The following is a 22,899-nucleotide window of genomic DNA, read 5'->3' as shown; positions in this document are numbered from 1 at the left end:
TGAGCGGAACTGGTTGGGTGGGTTGGGATTTCCGCGCGGTGCGCAGGCGCATGCGCATTTCTCATTAGACGCAGGACCAGCCGTTCGCGCGCGTTCGCTTTCTGAGCTGTTAGGTCGGTGCTGCTCTCTGCTCGTTTTTCTTCCTAACGATAAGAAACGTATTCAGTATTATTATTTGCTCCCCTTTGCCCAGTAAAAACTAAATAAAATGTGCCAAAACTTTGCTTGAACTAAAACTTTAGCTAAAACTAAAAATATCTATTTACTTCCCAGAATTACAGTATTTGTAACTGAAATGTAATATATAGTAGCAATAATTTGCCCATTTATCCTGCGCTATTGCATCGGAGCAACTGAGGGCATCTCAGTGGTACTACAGCATGCTGCATGGCCCTCCTATTACTTGAGCAAGTTCAGGAACCCCTACTGTGCCCTCAAACACCTCTTCAACCACAACACTAATGTGAAGATGCCAGAGCTAAGCTTGCAATGAATCAATATCAGTTACAATAAATGATCAATATCCTATATGCAATGTGAATGAGTCACCCACCTCCCAAGATCTACTTTGTATTCAGATGCAAAAAAAAAAAAAGCAGTGAAACTGAAGACTATGATAGACAAGAGGAGGAATTTGTTCACCTTAACAGGTGTAACTGAACCTGTTGCTGTTGGGTGAGCAGAATTTCTGTTTGGCTGTGATGATTTGATCATTTTCAGGGAACACGGGAGAGACTGCAGAGCACAACTGCTTTCAGTTTGTACATAATTGTATGTTCATCACAGCAGTTTACTAAGGCCAAACTCAACTCAATACCTGCAACTCAACTTACTGTACATGGTTTCTTTAGAGCATGACAAGCTTCAAAAGAAAATTTTAGAAAACAAGAAAACATGCTTCAGACTTGCTGGTACTTTATTTCATGAACCATCTTCCTTGGAGAAAAAGGCAATATATTGTATTATACAACATGGTACAGCTTATGTTAGATACAGTCTGTTTTGCAGAATGAAAAACTTCAATGTAAATGTGTACTTTATATAATTTTGAGAGTATGGTCTTGTCAGTTACATCCAAAATATAATGCTGGAAACCAACACGCTGAATGTTACAAATCTTAAGAAATATAACATGAACAACCATGTTTTCAAAAAACAAGTAGTTCTACCTGCCTATTGTACTTGACGTTATGATTTGCCATATAATAAAAATCATATTAGAACATCAGCACTGCCATCAGGTGGACATTTAGAGTACACACCTTATATCAATGCTACACACACTGAATGTACTTTGTGCTACCGACACTATTATACTGTACTCAAAATAAGGCTACATTAAAATCTATTGCATTTAAGTGTTCCCTTCCTTGTTTATCCATATTTAGAACAGACATTACTGACAATTACAGTTCAGTAGAGAAGCCTGACCCATGCGTGCTTATAAATTCCCACAAGAGATTTTCGAGGAACAGTAATGGCAGCAATATTCGCAACTGAAAGTTACAACGTGTAGTTATTAAAGTTCCAACTCCGGTTGCATTTTGGCTTTGCATTTCGTTTCTTCCTTCCTGACATATGTGTTTCTCTGCATTTCACTGTTACCCAAAGGTAATGGTCCAAGAAATTAGAGTTCAGCACACTTATCATATGACAAGGACGCCTTTATGAATAATTTTTTTTAAAATTTTCGATACCTTTACGAGTCATTTCAATTTTCCCACTAGGCAACAGATTCTGATTGTCCCACTGCGGCTGCAACAGGCGCACTGTGTCTCGAACCTAGATGGTTAAACAGCACAGGCCCCATTGCACTTGAAGTGGTACTGCCGCAGGTAGTCCCGGAGGGCCGGCGGCAGGGGCAGCGCTTCGATGCCCTGATATGTGGTGCAGCTGCAAATGACAGCTCGGGATAAATGCTGCAGTGAGAACGGAAAGTTCCGGGGCAGCGGACGGGACAGGAGGGGCTCGAAGAAGAGGCAGGTGGCCGGGTTGCTGTAGTGCTTGAGCAGGCCGGTGACGCTGGGATCTCGGTAGACGCACGGGTCGCTGCCGTCGAAGCTAAAGCGCTTCCCGTTCTGCTCAATGCGGGCATGCAGGGACCGGCTGTAACGGCGAAAGCTGACGGAGAAGAGGAACTCATCTTGCGCGGAGTCACGGAGCAAGAAGGTCCCCTCCGGCTGGCCCTCCAACAGTTCCTCTGCCTCAAAGCGGTCTAGAACACCCCAGTAGCAAGGGCTGTTGTTGATCTGGAGCAGATCCGGCACGAGGACATAGTCAGCGTGGGAGCATGGATCTTCTGCCTCATGGGGGAACGAGGAGTCCCAGTTTCCGGGGCTTTGACCTCCACGGCAGCTGATCTCCTCCCAGGAAGCAAACGGTGGGCTGGATGTAGAAGAAGAGGAAGAGAAACCTTTGGCTCTGTGACTGCTCTCCACACGCGCTGTGTTACCGTTCGGAGAGGACTGCTTCTTAATGAGGTGCCAGCAGTGCACTAGTTCAGATGTGGTGGAGAAGTGGCACTTTTCCTGCGACAGGTCCGACACGTGGATCTTGCGCTTGGACCAGAGTAGCACAGAGAAGGGGTGCGAGGTTCCAGACTGATGGTGGCAGTGGTGGTGGGTGCGAATGGGGAAGCACTGGCCCACCGCCTCCTGGAACTTCTGCCGGAGGGAGCGGCGAGACAGGGCTTTCTGACAGGGGGGCTCAGAGTTTGCCTCGCTGAGGGACGTACAGCTGCACTTTCTTTCTCTGCGTCTCCTGGGGCAAGAGGCTGAGCGAGCCCCCGAGTCTTCTGCCCTGTCTCCCTCCGCATGCCGCACGCCCGTCTTACTTCGGTTGGCTCCTTTCTTGCTGCTCCACACGTAGCTGTCAGCGCTCCAGCTCCGGACGCACTTGGGCCTAGCATCGGACTTCTTCTTCTTTTCAGACACACCCGCCTCTCCGGAGTCCATTGTTTATGCTTAATGAACGCTTGCAAAAAGAGGTGTATTGTGTGGATGAAAAGCACCTCCGAACTATTCTCAGAAAAGTAACGCATGCAAATGCGCTTGATGACGATTATAATTTAAAGCTCTTGTTACACCTTGTTAGTAAAAACTCTTGGAGAATTTTTTGCAATAATTTAGATTTTCATAAAATTGCGAAGAGTTAACTTTAAAATGTTCTGGCAAACCACGCTGACATGATCTTCCCAGATAATATTTCTCCTGATAAGGCTACTGTGTTATTACTCAGGTTTCAGCTGTGTATGGATTTTTCTCCTCTTTCCCGTTACTTGAAGGTCAATATGTTCTCCTTCTGGAAGTTCCAGTAAAAGTCAGAATATCTCGCTGCTGGTTCGCCTGTGGAAACGAAAGGAAATCAATGTGAAGTCATTAACTGTATCCCACCGGAGCTTCCCGGAGGAGAAGAGAGGAAACGGCGGGTCCGGATCCCACAACAAACCGTCTGCTGAAAACGGCGCGACTTCGCACATCTTTTCACTCATCATGCATTACTCCAATTTCAAAAGAGAAAAGAAATTAACTAAATTATTATTTTTTTACAATATCAATGGGCAACGTGTCAAACTGTTTTTCTTTGCTGAATGCATTAGGCTACGAGCTATTGTTTGAAAGAGCTGTCAGAAAAAAGGGCGTATTTGTAAGTATCGACATAAGACTTGTACACAGCTGTTTGGATATTCCAGATTCAGGATGGTCCATGGCATGGATGCGTGTAATGTCTATATATCATGTAATGTATTATACTGCATATGTGTAATGCATTCCTGCTCCCATGGTTGGCTTTAGCAGACACTGCTTTGAAAATAATAAAAATAATAATAAAAAAAAATAATAATAATAATAATAATAATAGGACATTCTTACTGAGTCCACACTAACTCTTGGTCAGTAATTTCTGACACATATGAAAACTATATTACACTGTTTCAGAGTGCTTTAGTACGGCTACAGTGGATCTCACACTGTTGTGTTTAATCCACACACCGAAAGCGCAGAGAGAAAAGAAACGTTCCGGTTAAACAATGAGTCACACACACACACACACACTCACTGTTGTCAAGAGTAGGATAGTACGATGCTGTAAAAGGGTGTGTGAGCTGAGTGTGTCAGAAGTGCGGTACAACAGCGGAAGAAGAAGGGAGCTCGTCACGTACCGCGGTAAGAAGAGTGGGCTAAGCGGTGACCTTACCGCGCACGTGCCGATCCTCCCTGCGTCCATCCGAGCGTCCCGAGTGTCCCGAGTGTCCCCGGGAGGACAGCGCGCACCGGTCCGAAGCGCAGATGCGCGCTCGCAGTCACTCACAGCAACTTAGTGGAAGCGCCGCAGAGCTTTTAAAGGGCCGGGAGTGGCCCTCGCTCTCCCCTCATCAGTCACTCGCTCATGTGAACACGCGCGACGTGTCCGTAGACAACACCCCCCACCCACAGCCCCGAGGCACGTGCTCTGCCGTCCGAAGGGCGCAGCGACACAAATCGTGGCTGGACATGATTAGCGGCGACGGGGTTCCGCTGAGACGGACTCGTGAGTCGCACTTGGTTCACGGCAGCGCGAACAACAAGAGCCTCAACACACTGCGTTGCTCGCCTGCTGTTGTTGTGTAGTCGGTGTAGTGAACCTAACAGTGCATTTTAAGTACATGTAGCCTCACAAAACTTCAGGCTACATACTACTTATTATGAGACTACATGTATAGCCCACGACGTGCGCGAAAAGCCGCTAAAAGCTTAAAAATTGTTATAGCATGTACTGTGTGCTTATACCATATCATATGCTATACATACAGTGCTATATTATGCTGTAGCGTAAAGATTTTATGTATAGGATAGATGTAATACGTTGGTATTGAAAAAAGACACTGCAAATTATAAGTATAGATGTATATGCTGTATATATACAGTACATACTGTATGTGTGTGTGTGTGATTTATAATCATATAACAATTTGTAAGTAGATGAACTGCTTGTCGTTGTGGTTTTGCTCAGGTTATGTGAAACATAAAATGTAACAGTATAGGCTATAGCCAAGCTTAGAAGTTTGAAAGTGACGTGATTTTGGAGTTGCTAGTGAGCTAAACATAGCAGTGTATGCCACATAAAAGGTTGGTAATGTGAGCTTTTCTTTATTAGCAAATACTAGCCACCATCGCAAGACTAACACCTGTCAGGCTGCGGCTGCTTTTTTCGACACGCCGGAGTTCAGTCGATAACGGTGGGCTACTGTGCGAGGTCCCGCGCGCACAGAGCAGAGCAGATGCCGCGTGGCGGCTTTTCCACGGACCCCCAGCGAAGCCTCAGGGCAGCGCCGCTCTATCGGATGTCAGAGGGTGCAGCGCGTGGACATCCGGCCCGCTAAACGGGTTACTGGATAAATCCAATAAACACGCTGCCGCCCCATTAAATACGGTGATGTCATGTTCATATTTAAAACAAGTTTTCATTTGCCTCGTCCGCATCTTCCCCTGCCAGACGTCTTTAACTCATACTATTTGAATTATTCATGAGAGAAGAACCATTATAAGCGGCTAACCAGAGTGTACAAAGGCTCTGCGACTGGACTGAAGAAGGGGGGGAGAGATCATCACTGCCTTTTTAAAGATTGAGATAATGTGATGACATCCTTCTTCTGCTGAAGCCTCTCTTAAATATTTGATGACTCGTATTATTAAGACCAAAAAGAGTTATTGTTCTTGTCAGTGCGCTGCATGGTCAATTAATTGTCTGGCAGGATCTACCACTTACCTAGAGGTCAGAGAATGTTACTGGAAAATAGGTAAAGAAGTCACCAAGCTGCAGTGGTAACTGGTGTTTTTTGTTTTATTGTTCTTTTATTTGCTTGGAGTTGAAGAAACTTCAGGTGCATTATTAAGAAAAAGGCAATGCAATCTATCCATATTGCTTATGTTATAAATATGATGTGTAACCCCCCACATACATGTGTGCACACACACAAACTACACATAACAGTATACTATAATACACTGCACAAGAGACATACTGTAGCTCCCGTAGCTCTGATACTTTTACTATTCTCGCCCCTGTGTCCTTCTTTACAAAAAGTAATTTGTCCCTGTTATCATGAAGCATTGGTCTTGTCAAAGTCCTGTATGAGAGCAGTGTGAAAGCTGGAGAGGACACTTACATGGGCTATATGAGCAGAAGCATGTTCACTTTCTGGGCAATTTAGGGTCACCAAGTTAATATTATTTATTCATTGTAAGGTGAGGTTTGCACACTACACCACTGGATCATTTTTACAGGAGCAATTGTGGGTAAGTACCTTCCTGAAGGGTAGTAGAGGTAGAGGTGGTGTTCAAGGCTGGGTCTTTGACTGCGATGCAACAACACAAACCACTATGTATTGCTTGAACAGTGTTTTCTTTGGTTGTGAGCTGAAGTCAAAGTATTTAGAAAACATTTCCAAATCTGTTCTTTCTGCGCATTTTGTGCTCTAGACACTCGATAAAAATGGCTCTTCGTGCAAACCTTGAGGCCCCTTTTCTGCTAGAGCCCACTTCTCCTGTGTCCTTAGTGTTCATTGATCAATGTGTGGAGCTTGTTTCTTCGACACAGTGCAGTAAAACAATTTCGGTCAGTATGGAAACTCCTTTCTTTGGAGGACTCTACTCCAGTTGACTCTTTCATCTCATTTCACATTCTCTCCTATCACTTTTATGAAGATGAAACTGAATTCTGCTTTAGATTCTGCTTACAGAAATTCAGGAACTTTCATGAATTTGCTTATACCTGACTGATATCTGTCTGGATGACTGTCTGAATACCATCTGAAACCAGACCTTGTCCAACACAGCGATACTAAGCTCTGCCTTCACCTACTGCAGGCTCATTGTGAGATTACCATCCCTAATCAATACAAAGACGACATCTCCGTAATTGCCAAAAATATCAGGTTCAGCCTCAAAGAGCACCGGTTCATCACTGGTAACCAAAGAGATGCCTGCTCTACAATATCCAAAAGGACCCTATGTCATGACACTGTCTCCCACAGGATGTAATGTTCCATTCATTGGAATATCGGAAGTTTGCCCAGCACTGGAGTCCAGGCATGTGCCATCAGCATGTGCCAGCTCTACCTGGACACTGCTGGGCATCTTGTCTTTGACTTGCCGAAGTGTTCATATTTTCAACATGATCTCCCTTCACTGATTAACTTACATCTCATCAAAGTTACTATGTCCCGAGTCATCAAGTCATCTAACTGTCCTCCCACTGAGGTCAATCAAAGCCATAGAATTTGTTCCATTCTTTAAATAAGATTACAAACCCACTCAAAACCATCAGTCTGCACTTGAGCTCGGAAGTATCGAATGTTTCTGACCTGGGCTCTATAGCTTACTCAAAGCTCTTTAAATGTATGATTCTTGTGTTTTCATATGTTCTTAGGATGTCTTATATGACAACTGTGCTTCACAAATTTTGCCATATCCATTGAGTCCCTGAGCCTAGGTTTGATTTTGTTTTATGGACTTTATGCAAATTTCATCTCTGTACTGAGAGATCTAGGGTCACATTTATTCACATACTATAATGTTAATTAATACACCACATGTATCAATTAATACAAAGAATGTGCAACATTCATTTAACAAGCAAAAAATACAGCTTTCGAAAATTAAAGAATGTCTTTTTGCAGCCATTTCGGCCCTAAATGCTTACACTCAGGATGTGGAGGAAACCCAGTAAGCCATTAATACAGTACACAGGGAGCAGGTCAGGAAGGTTTTATATTAGACAGATACAGCAGTTTTATTGATCTGATGAACACACCATGGATGTGCATCTTGAATAATTTATTGTTGCTATGAACGGATAACAAGGTACATCCCACAGAAAAACTCTTAACATTTTCTGCTTTTGTTTTCAGCATCCCCACCCTTCAACCTCTCAGAAAGGGTCTGTATATTGTATTGTAATCACTCATTACAAAATTAAATTCACCTAAATATAACAATATGAAAACATGACAGACGCAACAGGTGACAAACCTCATACATGTTCTCACTTTTTAGCAAATGATTTCAAACATGTTATTAGAAAATAGCCTGGAACATTTGAATTAAAAGAAAGAAAACAGTCGGGACAAGAAAAGCATACATCTGTTTCACCACTGAAACCGCACATAAGGGCAAGCAAACATACAGTTTGTACTTGTCTTAGGTCAAATGACCTTTGCCTCTTTCAAGATCCCTACATTTCAATGTTCATCAAAGTGTTTTAGCTCAGCATGTTTCTATCCTGCCAGATCACTTCCATATCCGTGACTTTTATCACTTTTAACTGTGACTCTGTTAGCTTTGGAAAACATGGAAATAGCAGAAACTACTGCCATGTGAAACTAAATATTTAGTTGCCCCAAAACTGTTATGCACAATGTGTTTCATACGATATGCCATTAACATTCTGCATTTGTTACCCTCTTTGGTAACCATCAGGAAATCCAGTAATCCTGCAGGATGTACTCTGTTAATGGGCTTGTGTACATATGGCATCAGTTCAAAGGACACTGGAGTTTTAGCTATAAAGTAAATTTTGTGGCGGGTACAAAACAGGGTGGGGTAAATTTGCCTTGCAGGGAGCAGAATACGATGTGGATGCAACGAATAAGAAAAACACCTATATTCACGTAAGAGATAAATATTTCTTTGGCAAATTGAATAATTTAGGTCATCGCTCATATGCATAAACATTTTCAAACCTTCTGCATTGTCATTAGGGGGGGCATGGTGGCGCAGTGGGTTGGCGCAGGTCCTGCTCTCTGGTGGGTCTGGGGTTTGAGTCCTGCTTGGGGTGCCTTGCGATGGACTGGTGTCCTGCCCCGGGTGTGTGCCGTCCCCCTCCGGCCTTACGCCCTGTGTTGCCGGGTTAGGCTTCGGCTCCCTGCGACCCTGTACGGGACAAGTGGTTTCGGATGGTGTGTGTGTGCGTGTGTGCATTGTCATTACACAGGAAAAAACTCACTTCCTTATGGTTTTCAAATCAGAAAAGAAGAGGAAAAGGCGTAGCATTCACATTTTTTCCAAAGCAAACTACGGTATAAGAGCAGCCTTTCACCTTAGTTTTACTTACTCTGAGAAATTATTTAGAATAGATGTAATTATTTTTCAATTTAATGATTAAAGTTATACTGCCAATCCCAGTGGTCTGTGTACAAATCTGTCGCTGGAGCGGAACAAATAGTTTATACCTTATAATCTAAGTGCTATGCAAGTAGCAAAACAAACACACAAGGTAAATGCTGAAAAGACCGTTGCAGCTGACTACGTGGGGGAAACTTCAAAATGTGACAGGATCCAGGCAACCACTTCCTTACTGAGCAGCTTGTTTGTGCTTGGAAGTTACTTTGTCAGTCAGACTGCTTGTATAAAGAAGCAGTCATTCACATGCCTTTCCAAGCTTTATAAAAAGATTTCACAAAGTTATTTTCAAATATACAAATATCACTTCAGAAGGTAACTCCCTATATGATATACTATCCAGTGCACTAGTAGTGAAAAATATATGTATCCTAGCCAGTCAAGGCTTTTATCTAAGACCTCTTAAATGTAAAATAATTGAAAATTCTTAAGTAGTTGTGAATTTTACATATACATTTACACGTATCCATTTAGCAGACGCTTTTGTCCAAAGCGACGGACATCTCAGCAAAAGTACAATTTATGCATTACATTGAGAAAGAGACATAGCTGCAGACATAAAAGTCTCAAGTAAACCTAGTTTGTTACCTACCACTTGCTGCACCGAGATTCATCATTCGAGTAGGTGCATAAGACACAGGACAGACAAATCCCGATACCCTCCCGCCAATCTAGTTTTTTTTTTTTTTTTAAATATCATAAGATACACAAATGAGCAAGTACTATGCCAGAGTAATGGCTGAATAAAGGTTGTATCTGGGGATGCTTCTGGAGTTATGATGTGTGAACTTTTACACCATAGATGAGCTGGAGAGATCTTGGGCAAAATAGATATGGAAAAGGTGGGTTTTCAGACCCTTCTTGAAAATAGACAGAGTTTCCTCATTTCTGAGTGAGAGGGGAAGGTCATTCCGCCACAACGGAGCCAGTAGGAAGCCAGTGCAGAGAAATGAGTAGAGGAGATACATGGGAGCGCTTTGGCGAATCAAACACAACTCGTGCAGCAGAATTCTGTAGAAGCTGCAGAGGTTTGATGGCATTTTATTATAATATACAGCAGTGGGGGTGTGGTGGCGTGGTGGCGTAGTGGGTTTGGCTGGGTCCTGCTCCCTGGTAGGCCTGGGGTTCGAGTCCTACCTTCAGGTGACTGGCGTCGCATCTGGGGTGTGTCCCCTCCCCCTCAAGCCTTGTGTCCTGTGTTGCTGGGTTAGGCTCCGGTTTGCCGTGACCCCATTTGGGACAAGTGTTTCAATCAGTGCGTGCATAGTGGTTAACTGTTCTAATTACTTACTATTCATTTTGTATTGTTTAATATTGTCCATAGTAATAGAAGAAGGCTAATACTGTTTGTATATATATTGCTACATCCTGCCAAATGAATAACACAACTGTGTTTTCTTCTTTTTTCCCTTCTTGGATACTCTACTTGAGTAGTAATTATGTTTGTTCTCTGCTGGAGTTGGTGTTATTGTTTGAAAACTGGTGGGTATAGTTCTCATACAGAGGACGCACCTGGTAGAATAGTAGTTAGTGTTGCTGCTTTTGGACATAAAGGTCACAGGTTCAAATCCAGCTGTAGCGCTCTCGGGCATGGTACTCACCATAAATTCCTCCAGTTAAAATTACCCAGCTGTTTAGATGCATAAATAGCTAGAAGCAGCTTAACATTGTATATTGCTTTGGATAAAAGTGTCATGTAACTTAAGGGGAAATTCCACTTGAGTCTGGTCCGCATTTTATTGAAGACCACACATGACCTGTTACAAAAACAGTGACTTGTTACACATCATCCAACCATCTCATAACTAATTTCCAGACAAAAAAAGTCACTCTAAACAAGATAACAATCCTGTACACCTTACAGAAACAAGAAACAGCTTTATGTGTCCTGTTCTGTTACTCCTTACCCTACTGTGACTCTGAATAGTATGCCCCTGAGCAAGGCCATACAGACACTACTGAGAGTTCACTGGCTCATATGAGAAATGGCACAAGTATCTGTATTTTGATTTACCCAAAAAGGCACTTTGGATAAAATGGCAAAAGGACAGGGGCCAGAACTTCAAGACATGTCTACAAAATGGATACTGGCAAACTATGAGAGTAGGCAGAAAGCAAATAAAATGACACACCCTAAGCTCTAGAAATTGAGACAGATGGGTCCATAATCATCTGGTCAGCAACATGTCAAAGCCATCTCAGATGCTGGTTCTCAGATTTACTTTGGCGTTGCCAAGATGTGCTTTTCAGGTGAAATGCTGACACTCAGTTGGCTTTAGTGTTTTCTAATGATTGTGGGGATAACTAAGTTTGTGCCTGGTGATGAACTTGAGTGCTGTCCAGAGAAGACTTTGTCATATCACTGCAATCGTATCGGTAAAAGTGTTTTCCGAAAACAAAAGAATGAACAATTCTGTCAAAAACCGCATACGACCGATGAACTCCACTGTAATTTAGCGGCAAGATCAGCCCAACTTCTACAAAGTCTTCACTTTGTTCAGTGGCCTACATCATGGTAGCTGGTATTCCATTCATAACTCATATTTCAAGAATAGGCAGTAATTAAGTTGCTTCCTGCACAAGGGTGTAATGAACTTTGAGCTTGGAATCATCACTATAAATCAGAAGGGCGGATGGTCTGGTGGACCAGACTATACAGTGGTATACCATGAATTTGGACAGCCGGCACTTCGGATGAACACGATCGCTGCTCGCAGCTCCTCAAGGGGTGTGTTAGCGGGGGTCGGCCCTGGAACCCTAGTACGCTTACATTTTTGTGCTTAGTTCACAGAAAGGAATACTTCAGACTAAAAATGTTTGGTGCTTCCAGCTAGGCTAGTGGACCTAGAAATTCACTCAATGTAACACACAGTACATAAAAAAAAATCCTCAAAGTTTACTTTGCACCTTTTTAGTACTTTTCAGAATAAAACACATTTTATTTGCATTGCTTCAGAACTGGCCACCACTTCCTCCTGCTTAACTCAGCGTTCATTTAGTCAGATTTTATGATTTTATGGGTTGGAGGTACATGATTATACACCTCTCTGAATGTACTCTTCCTGGTTCGTTAAACTGCCCTGTGGAAAAACACTGCAGCCCTGCTGCACGTATCACAGTAACTGTGGTAATAGTGAAGAATACCCAGGAAAGTTTTTTGAAGGTTCTTAGAAGAAAAGAAAAGAGAAAGGCTGTAACAAGAAAATAGGAACTATTGTTATATAATATGCTGTTGCAGGAGGTGTCACTTAGAGTGAGCACCGGGAGAGAAAGAAAGCTGTCCCGGATAACGTGAGTGTGTAAGTGCAGTGTTCTAAGTTTACTTAACAGTCATTTCAGAACTGGGATTGTCTGTCTTTATTAAAGAAGAAGAGACAAAATAAAACAGTAACTATCTCCCAAAACAAGCAAAAATCTTATGCGTTATTTCACCATGATAAACTATCTTTTGATTCGTTTCAAACAGCCCTCCCCTCAACTCCTTTCAATTCTTCAAATTAATACAGGCGAAGAAATAATATATAATTTCATTACGACTATTACATAAAAACACAAGACTTATTATTAAGTGTTTACACATATGATTTTTGTCAGTGTTGTGAATACTACTACTAGTCCACACACTTAAAGTGTATGGTAGCATAAGCATTAATTTACCATCAAAATAGCAAACAATCTTGTGAGCAATATCTGATCTTTAAGACAACGGTTGCTATATTACATATGATCTTTTCACGACATTCCTATAACCATTCATTCTTTTTTCTCTTTCCACGCGAATTACTAAGCGAAACCTTATCCAATCCCCGTGTTTCTCGTACTGCCTCTGCTATTTGCGTCACTGCGACGTGCCCGCGCGCCTCGGCCTCCCCGCCACGTCGTACAGAGGAGGCGGAGGGAAAAGAGGAAGTGTCGCGTGCCGCGTACGTACGTCAGCTCAAGTAACTCTCTTGTTGCGCGAGCCGCAGCAACCGACAATCGTAGCACCGAAAGCAGAGGTTCTTCGGCACGCGGGTCCCTTCACGTGGATGTCAACGTAAGTGACTGAACCGCTCGCGCGGCGTCGTGCCGCTGCTGGTACTTCGTATGATCGCGGGCGCAACAGCAGGGTGTGCTAGTAATATACTATAGTAATCATCAGAATGTGACTCGACGACTTATAAGTTATATCTCTTTCTGACTTTCTCGCTGGATACATCATCATGTGCCATGATCCTCATGATCATGTGTCCTCCAAAGTTAGGAGTAGCGCGTAGCTAAATAATTTCCCGTGGTGGAAAGCTCCTTAGCTCGCCGCTCGACGCATCTTCAGTCTAGTGTCCGGCAGCCTAACCAGCGTAACGCTTACCGGGACTGAGTGTCCTGCTAACATTTTTACACAGTCGGGTGTGCTGCGTGTCTCGTCCGTATATGTGCTTATTTGCCCAGGAGGAGGAGGACATTATTTCATTCAACCGGCCACGTAGGCGAAACATTTATCAAACGCTTTAAATCCAAAGCGACTTCTATGTGTTACCCAGCCCACACACTTTTGACCAAGGTGACTACACTGCTAGATACGCTACTTACACTGGGTCACTCATCCACACATCAGTGGAACACACTCTCTCTGTCACTCACACACAATGGGTCTTTGGACTGTGGGAGGAAACCAGAGCACCCAGAGGAAATGGATGCAGACAGGGCGAACATGCTAACTCCACACAGGCTGAGCAGGGATCGAACCCATGTCCTCTCGCACCACCCAGGTGCTGTGAGACAGCAGCGCTACTCGCCGTGCTGCTGTGTCACAAAACTTTGTCCTTCAGAAGTTTGACTGCCTTTTCCTTCGTTTCATTCACAGTTGTATACTTTTCTTTTTTTTTTACTTTGGTAACTTTTATGAATGGTGACGGTTCAGGGCGGGTCGACGTTGCGGTCGTAATTGTATGACATCACTCGATAATTGAGAGTAAGGAACTCCAGGAACTGCTCTCTCTGAGACGTGTCCTGGAAAGACTTGATCTGCAAGTTTTCCTTGGAAACGTAACAGAAACCAGGCCGCGATAGCCACGGATTTCTAGTATGCCGAAAGCAAAGGTTTTTCATGTGTGTCACTTATGTTAACAGAGGGTACAACTCATGATCTGCACAAAAGTGCACGTCGCAACAGAAGAACTTTAGGTACACGCAGGATTATCCAGCTTTGCCTGATAACCACCATTGAAACGATGCGAAGCCCTTTTGTCCCTTAGTTTTACCACTCAAATCGTTATTTAACGAGAAGCAGAGATGTCACCAATTTCGCGGCTGGACCATTTCGCTCCTATATTTCCGCCTCCTGTAGCAGCTCGGACCTGTATGCGGTTTTTCTTCTGAACACGGAACATTTTCTGTTTGGAATTCTTACTCATGTGAAGATGATGCTTGGGTGAGTATGTGGAAGATGTTGGTCTTGGCGATGATGGTGAGCTGCTCACAGATGTCAAGAGCAAAGGGCGACCCGTGAATAAGAACGGACAATTATTGGCAAGCCAGTGATAAGACACGTGTCATGATGAGGAGCGGTAGCGATCTTTAGAAGGAAGATGATGCTGCAGGGGTGGTCCTCAATAAGTGGTGCCACTGGGAGAACCACTTTTGCTATCTCTGAGTGTTTTAAAGAAACTTGATTTAGTAGCTAGATCCATGCAAATTAATATCTTTGTGTGCACTGGTTTCAGGTTACCCATTTTATGTCTCTGTTGTTTATTGAAGTTTTTTGCTCCAATTTAAATCCTTCCCCTGTATTTGAACGGTATGTCCATTAGTCCAAATTCCACTTCCTTAGTAAAGCCGTATTTATTCTGCATAAGCAAACATTAAGTGATTATTTTTTGGCAGGATCTCAAAGCCCCTTATTATGCTATTATATACAGTTCTGCTTGAAAGCATGTGAACCCTTTTGGGATGATCATTATTCTTGTATAAAATATTAAATCTAAATGTTAAATCTTACACTTATTAATAAGTGATAGTGATTTATACACTTAATTCTACTTACCTACTTGGTTTAACCAGTGCAACTTGGGGTTCACTTACTTCTGCACCTGCACTACTTCCATTTTTCTACTACACACATGAGTTCCTCTAGAGCAACATGTGGAACTGGTCATTACACACTTATGTCAGATGAGAAAAAACTGCTTCTCATTAAATAATGATTTGAGTGGTAAAATCAAGGGACATAAGGGGCTCGCATAGTTTCAAACAGCACTGCGGATAATATATTTCTCTATGTCCTCATGTCCGTCTGCATGTTTCTTCAAAGTCACAAGTGTTTTATATTTATTTGCTTATTTGACAGGATATGAAGTTTTCATTTATTATACCTTTAACACTGTGTCAGACAGAGGAACAGTTGTGTAGATGATTAGTTAAGCTTCCCTAAAAGCAAGTGTTATCCTCTGGGGCTGATCGTTACCATTGAGTTATAATTCTTGTGTATTTTTTCTTCAGAAATGTGCTTTGATATTTTGAATTTGAATTCGTACATTCTTTTTTTTCCTTTTTTTTTTTTTTTTTCCTTTTCTTTTCAGGGGCTGTGGGATGTTGCTAGATGAGACTCCGCTTTTTGACCCCTCTCTGCTCCAGGAGCTGGACTGGAGTAGCAACACTGTGTCCTTTTCTCCCCCCATCTCTCCAGCCTACCCTGGAGAGGGCCTGGTCCTTCGTCCACTGCATACAGCTGACCTCAACCGAGGTAAGACTTCACACATCAAACGTGTGAGTTTTAATGTTAGGTTCTATTCAACATACTCTATCTGAAATTATGGGGTTGGATTTCTGCCAAATGTTTCATAATGTTAGGTTAATTTACACAAAACGTGCTAATTTATAATAATTTACAAGTTTGAAAAACAGTTGTATGGTTCAGTTTGTCTTGCGATGTCTCGCTCTGTAATTGAGAAGGTACTGTGGGTGTTTTAACAGGCGAGGATGTTTTTAAAAGGTGAAGCTTCATTCAGTTAATGGCTGGTCTATCAGCAAGTCATGTTAAATATAAGACCTCAGATGTTGTTGCGAGGTGATAGTGGCTTGTTGGCATATTTATGCTCTAGTAATGAATTTTGTTAGAACATCAAAGCAGGTGATGGATGAAGTAAGACAGATGATTGCTAAAGTACAGTATATGAACATTTCTTAAAACAAGGGATGGTGTAAGGTGAGGAAAAATAATACTTTCCTGAGCTACAAAAGTTTCACCTGATTTATCCCCACCAATCGTGCAAAGGGTCCAGCCTGATCTTCTAAACACAGAAAACATAATTCAGAACCAAGACCAGTATATCAGAACAGTACCTCATGAGGAAATTCTCATAATGCAATTACAGTATCACTTGTAATGCAAATCACACAAAGTCTTTTGTAAAATTGCCTTTCAAGAGAATTTTCTGTTTTACCACTTTAATTTTTAAACTGAGAGCTAAGGCTTTCCTTTGCCTTTTCAGTTTGCACTAGCACTTTCTTTCAGATCTTTTTGCTTTTGGACTTGTTATATCTTTATGGTTCTAGACTATGATGAAGTCTGTTTCTGAAATGTGCTTTAGAGTGGGCTTGTGTTGCTTTATGTGGTGCTGTACATCACCTAAGCTTTTATTTCAAGTTAAATTCTATGTTTTCGTAAGGTTTTAATGGCGGTCGTGAGTTGATGGCTCATTATACAAATTGTATTAATTGCTTTCCAGTACAAATTCTTATGAGTTTTTGTTATGGAAAGGAAGGCTTGATAAATCATTTCACTGAATTTCAATTGATTTTATCAGTGTCACTTACATGAAACTCATATAAATATATTTTCAGTTCGTTTAAAGATAGCAAGTTTCCATACATTCAGGAATTTGTTCACACATTTTCTGCTATTTTGTGTTGGCAGAATTTTGATTTCAGTTAAAGCTGACTAACCTTTATTTTAAATCTTTGTTGTATGCCAACCATTAAAATGTTTTTCCCTTCCATATAGGGTTCTTCAAACTCCTTTCTCAGCTCACTTTGGCAGGGGATGTAACTCCTGAGAAATTTATCAGTAAGTTTTTCATCTAACACTTTATGCCTTTAGATGTTAATATTGAACTGTTTAAAACTGTAACTGATATTTTACTAGTATTTCCTATTACTTTCCATCAAGTCCTTATTGAAAAAGGACATTTTTGGCTTTTTCAGAGAAGTTTGAGCACATGAAGAGTACAGGTGATTACTATGTCATTGTGGTGGAGGACAGCAACCTCGGGCAGATTGTTGCAACAGCGACGCTCATCACAGAGCACAAGTTCATCCATTCTTGTGCCAAGGTGCAGTAAAGTCGAATCGGTGGAGCGGCAGTGGATTAGATTCAACTAGAATTGTGTTCTTATGTTGCCGATATATATTTCACAGAGAGGTCGAGTGGAAGAGGTAGTTGTGAGTGACGTGTGCAGAGGAAAACAGCTGGGGAAACTGTAAGTGACACTTGCATGCTTCAGTTTTCAGATGAAATACCATATCTGCCTGAGAACTAGTCTGCTGGAGGTTGGAAACATCATCATTATTATTATAACATTATAGTCTTGTGAAATTTACAGATTTATTTTTTTTCCTCTTTCCAATGACAGGTTAGTCTCAACTCTGACCCTTCTAAGTAAAAAACTGGACTGTTACAAAATAACACTGGAGTGTGCGCCAAATAATGTGGCATTTTATAAGAAATTTGGCTACTCTGCATCAAATGAGACATACATGCAATTCCGCTTTTTTGACTAAGATGGGCTAATGCCTTTGGAACTGGAATGAAGTGGAAAGTCGAGACCAAGTACGATACTCCCAACACGTCTGTGCGTGCAGAGAGATGTGAATGTCCTTCAGAAGGGCGACGCACAGCCAGGAATCCTGGAAACGCAACATTTCAGAAGGACACGAATGTGATGATAAATTAGGTTAAAAAATATCAGCATTTGATTAAATGCCAAGGTGTATGATGCACAGGTGTGTGTGGCCTGTGAACATTTTTACATGAAATAGTTTCCCTCTACAGTTGGATTAAAAAAAGAACTATAAGATCCTGAACTATAAGATTCTTTGAATTTCATCCGGGCCGGAATTTCTCCATCTCTTTGAAATAAGGATTTGTTGTGTTGCAGTGATGAAGAGGATATTTTAATCCACTGAATTCTTGGTATTGTTTATGCTTCTTCTGCATACGGTTAAAACACATTTGGACTCGTATGTAACTAAATACATTATAATTGCAGTTGTGTAGCCTACACAATATTTTCAGGATTGATAGATCTAACTTCTTTCTAGCACCTTGGATTTATTTCACTGTTTAAATTTTCTTTGAAAGTTCTAAGAAACTGATGAGTTGCTTGTTTCTGAGATGTTTGTTTTGAGAAGTCTGGTTATTTAAATTCCACCTAGGTAAGTTAAAATGTTTATTAAAGTGAAGAAAATAAGTGACCTGTTTTATACCAGATCAGAAAACTGTTTATAAAAGAGTTTGCATATCATTCTTTAAAGATCACCGGGGATTGTTTTGGTCTGGTGGTGGTGGTATGGTGCTTTAAGATTTGGTGATACTTGTGAAGGTATATTCTAGGCAGAGGGATGTCATCTACTTTTATATCTGCATCAAACTGGTGATTACCTTACTTGACACAATTTGCCAGTGCTGCAACTATGTTACTTATGTTGCTTTTCCCACACAAAGGGTTAAACAACATTTCAGCCTTTTCATTTAAATGCTATATGTATATTTTAAATTACTGATAAATGCTGTCTGTACAGTACTTAGCCTCTTTACTATGATCTGTAGTATTTCTAATGATCAAGTATCTTAATTTCTAGCTTTCTCAGGAAATATACAGTAAGGAAAAAACTGTATAGTTAGCGAAGGATGCTTTACTCTGATAACCCTGGGGGGGGTAAAAGATATTAAAATGTAATTTTCTTTGTATGGAAAGGTACCTGCTTTATTTAATTATACTTTGGTAGTCTTGTCAAAGATTGCATATTTATTTATAATGATTAACAGATGTAGAATGCAAATAAATTATTTTGCAAATTGCCTTGTTTTTGACATCCCTGATACTAAAAGAATGGATTTGCCCCTTTTAGCACTATTTACCTGTATGACAAACCATGATTACATTACAAGGACTTATGAAGAATGTGGCAGTATAAAAGTTTTATTTCACATCACTTCTACAGTATGTAGTATCTGTATGCCTTCTAAATTTTTTAATCACACAGTAAAATTGACTCCCCTCCCCCTTCGAGCCTAACTTGTGGCACCAAAAATAAGTGCAGCTTCAACCTCAACCATAAAATCCTGAACATAGTTAAGATTACTAATATATCTAACAGGACTTTTCCCCATTCTAATAAAACTGTTTCTGACAATTTGCTTGACGACTTCGGTGACTCCAGTTAATCACAATCTTATGCTCAACGCCAAAAAATATTTTAATCTAGAACCTGAGTAGGTTTTTAAAAAAAAAAAAAAAAAAAATTCATTGCATCTCCAGCAAAAAATAAAGTAGAGCAGCATATATGAAACCAAAAAGTATAAAAGCCACATACTGTGTTGAAAAGCTATATTGACCACAACAATCCATCTGAAACACTAATAATGCAGGAGAGATTGTACATGGTATCTTTACTGCTGAATACCTCTAGAAAAAAGATAGGAAGCACAAACATTGCTTTGAGTAATATTCAGTCATTGCTCATTGGTGTATTTAATGAAGTGCTATTCAATAGCACCCCAAAACATACTTCCATACAAGTCATTACACAGTATCTACACTATTCTATATTGCCATCCTTCATTCCACATTGCAAAAAAAAATCAAGTATCAAAGTGCATAATTGCAATACTGTCCTATTATTAATGCAAAATGCCTTAAATCCTTTAAAAATGCAAAAAGTTGCTGTAGCAATTTTAGATGACAGCAACAGTTGCTCCTGTTCCACATGAAATACCTCACAATTAATCACAGTAATGTTGTTTAAAAAAAAGTCCTTTGAAAGACAGGGAATCAGTGCAGGGCTATCCATTCTGTGCCAGTCATGATCTCAGTGATCTCAAGTTGACTTTTCAAATCATTATCTAAAAGTTATAAATTTAATCAATACTTGGAAAATAAAGGTAGACAAGTGTTGTATACCTACCTGTATTTTATACCAAAAGTTTCCATAAGGTAAGCAATAACTAAAGCAGCACTGAAAAAAATTGAGTTAGTTGGAGAGATTTAGACAGATGCACTGTTTATGTTTTCCATGTCATTTTTATCTAACTCAATAAAGACATCCTTTTACAATGAATCTGCATTTCAGGAGGCATGTTTGTAGATAAAACAAACCTTCTTGATATTCCTGCATTTCCATGAATAAGTACCTTTCCTGTGGAAAAAATACATTGTTCATATTCAAAACAAACAAGGTCTGGCAACTGAAAACACACTTTACAATCTGCATAGAGAAATTTAATATACAAGAGTAAGTACCTCCACTTTGTAAACTTCCATCAATAAATTCTTTGGTCTAGAAAGGAAAGATTTCTTGAACTATTTGTAATTAAACACAGCATACACTTCTAAAACCAATGAAAATTATGCAAATTAAAGAGCTTTTCCTGTAACTTACCACTGGAAAATACCTAATTATATTTTCCACTGGATTATCTGCAATATAAGACAAGGTAGCTGAGAATTGGGGGAAAACAGCAGCAACTACATTATAAGTGAGCTTCTTGTGTTAAAACAGCGAGTTGTTTCACAAATTTGGAACATTTAAAATATCTGAATTCATAAAGTGGACATATGGTCTGGATTTTATAAAATTAATTATATAATTATATAAAATACTCTCACCTAAATCTCAGTGGGAAGTTTGGTTTGATGAAGTTGCCCTCACATCTTGTCTGACACAAATAATGTGTGTTATCCCATGCCTTTCAAGTGTAGGAAGCTTGAAATGATATTAAGATTAGGTAATTGCAAATAAAAAAATTAATTTTGCACCAGTAGTTAAGAAAAATTAAAATACATTTAATTCCTTTATTTCTTCGACTTTCCTTTGCATTAGAACATCTATAAGAATTTACCTTACTCTTCATGGCAGCTGAATAAGGGCCTAGAAACAACTTTGGGATGATTTCCTGAAACAAAGAACAAGTGCATTTTCATAGTTTTTCCTGACACCTTTGTCAGATTTACGGTGATTGCACAATACAGCGTTATTACAAAGTTATCGGATAACAATCACTACAGGCATAATAAAACCATTATGTGGTACAAAAGATTACAATATACACATTTAATGTGCATTATCGTTGTATCCATCAAAACTATTACAGTAATATTAGACAACAAAAATGCTCTAAATAATTGTTATTTACTTTAGGGACACTAAGATCCATGAAAAAGTAAATGAAGGAGGATCTAAGATGACAAAAGGAAAGGGTGGTCCAGATTGAGGTCCAAACACTTGCGAATGTTTGCATTTACCTTTACACAGGTTCTCAACTGGGTCATCTGTTCATAGTTCATTATTCCTAAATCCAAACTCAGAATTTCCTCCAAGTAACACTCAATAAACTTATAATTATACAGACACTCATTGATTAATTTATAGGTTAGGTCTTAAAAAAGCTTAATCTTCTTAAAAATCTTTTTTTATAAGAATATAAGAAAAATACTTGGCAAAATCTAATGTCAAAGTGCATTAAATTAAAAGTAGCTTCGCATGACTGAAAATGACCGAAATGGCTGGGCAGACAGGGGTTGCTTTTGCTCCACCACAAGCCTTAGGAAATAAAAGTGGGAATGTGCAATTTTTTGGATGCGTTTCTGTTCCTGCGTTGAGAAAATCGTACTGCAATTGGCCATAAGTCGAGGAAAAAGAATACCGAGTCGTCGGCTGAGCGAGTTCCTCCGCATCACTGAGTCCCGTTCAAACTCCCGCAGCTGCCACATACCTGCATTTCTCGCCGCATGGGGTACGACCAGTCCTGTAAAAACATAGGCAAACCGCACGAGCCTCGCGGTCTTCACTTTCACGTCGAGACAGGTGGGCCAAAAGATGCAGGCAGAGGAAGTCCAGTGGAGCTAAACAGGCAAAAGGCACTTTCTCACCAGCTATCGACAATTAACATATAAATTAATTATATCATTTTTAATGCAATGTATATATATTTAAAATAGTTAGCAAATTTTCTCATTTGAAGTAGTTGATACCTTTCTCCAGTGTATAATGTTAAATTACTCATCGTTTACCCTTTTACACCGCTGGGTAATTTTACTGGAGCAATTTGAGGGTAAATACCTTGCTCAAGGGTACTACAGCCAGAGGTGGGATTCAAACCTGCAACCTTTGGGGTCCAAGGACAGCAGTTCTAAGCAGTGCTTTACCAGCTGTCCTTGTAGTGTGTGTGTTCCACTGGTGTATGGATGAGTGACCCAGCGTAAGTGGTGTATCTAGCAGTGTAAATCAGGGCGGTAAATAAGGAGAGAGAGAGTGTGTGTGTGTGTGAGAGAGAGAGAGAGAGAGAGAGAGAGAGAGAGAGAGAGTTCATGGGAAGTTCAATTGCTGAGAAAAGCATCTGACAAATAAATAAATGTTAATGTAGGAGTAGCCCCTCTTTAGCAAAAGAAGTCACATCTATAACTAAAATGTGTATATATGTAGTGCAACCAGTTAATAAGCAGGTAATGCACTATTAGTTTATCCGTTTGCTTTTCGCACC

General features: G+C 40.5%; 3 protein-coding genes across 3 annotated transcripts; 1 reads left to right on the top strand and 2 right to left on the bottom strand.

The window, feature by feature from the left end:
- Positions 1-1,790: 1,790 nt before the first annotated feature.
- socs4 (suppressor of cytokine signaling 4) lies at positions 1,791-4,365 on the bottom strand. The gene is made up of 2 exons (XM_018727511.2): positions 4,198-4,365; positions 1,791-3,344 (listed from the first exon to the last, which is right to left on the bottom strand). Exon 2 carries the CDS (start codon positions 2,952-2,954, stop codon positions 1,791-1,793), a length of 1,164 nt encoding a protein of 387 aa, XP_018583027.1. The 5' UTR covers positions 2,955-3,344; positions 4,198-4,365.
- Positions 4,366-13,057: 8,692 nt separating this feature from the next.
- gnpnat1 (glucosamine-phosphate N-acetyltransferase 1) lies at positions 13,058-18,279 on the top strand. Its single transcript, XM_018727276.2, has 6 exons — positions 13,058-13,197; positions 15,719-15,882; positions 17,143-17,205; positions 17,343-17,470; positions 17,556-17,617; positions 17,771-18,279. Exons 1-6 carry the CDS (start codon positions 13,190-13,192, stop codon positions 17,916-17,918), a joined length of 573 nt encoding a protein of 190 aa, XP_018582792.1. The 5' UTR covers positions 13,058-13,189; the 3' UTR covers positions 17,919-18,279.
- A 2,008-nt stretch (positions 18,280-20,287) lies between these two features.
- On the bottom strand, positions 20,288-22,176 carry LOC108919406 (serine/threonine/tyrosine-interacting protein). Its single transcript, XM_074559722.1, is given in 9 exon segments — positions 20,288-20,375; positions 20,516-20,555; positions 20,660-20,696; positions 20,799-20,844; positions 20,846-20,857; positions 21,026-21,068; positions 21,071-21,122; positions 21,259-21,312; positions 22,132-22,176. Coding segments are annotated over 9 exon segments (384 nt in total). The 3' UTR covers positions 20,288-20,320.
- Between the last annotated feature and the right edge of the window lie 723 nt (positions 22,177-22,899).

Source organism: Scleropages formosus, chromosome 15 (genome assembly GCF_900964775.1).
Source record: "Scleropages formosus chromosome 15, fSclFor1.1, whole genome shotgun sequence".
NCBI lineage: Eukaryota > Metazoa > Chordata > Actinopteri > Osteoglossiformes > Osteoglossidae > Scleropages > Scleropages formosus.
Note: the sequence above shows the minus strand (reverse complement) of the source record. Positions and strands in the feature narration are given on the sequence as shown.

Excerpts from the sequence above, each read along its gene's own strand:
- socs4 (XM_018727511.2), bottom strand. The coding sequence starts at position 2,954 with ATGGACTCCGGAGAGGCGGGTGTGTCTGAAAAGAAGAAGAAGTCCGAT.
- gnpnat1 (XM_018727276.2), top strand. Across the intron at positions 15,883-17,142 it reads TACAGCTGACCTCAACCGAG|GGTTCTTCAAACTCCTTTCT; the intron begins GTAAGACTTCAC and ends CCTTCCATATAG. Across the intron at positions 17,471-17,555 it reads TCATCCATTCTTGTGCCAAG|AGAGGTCGAGTGGAAGAGGT; the intron begins GTGCAGTAAAGT and ends TATATTTCACAG.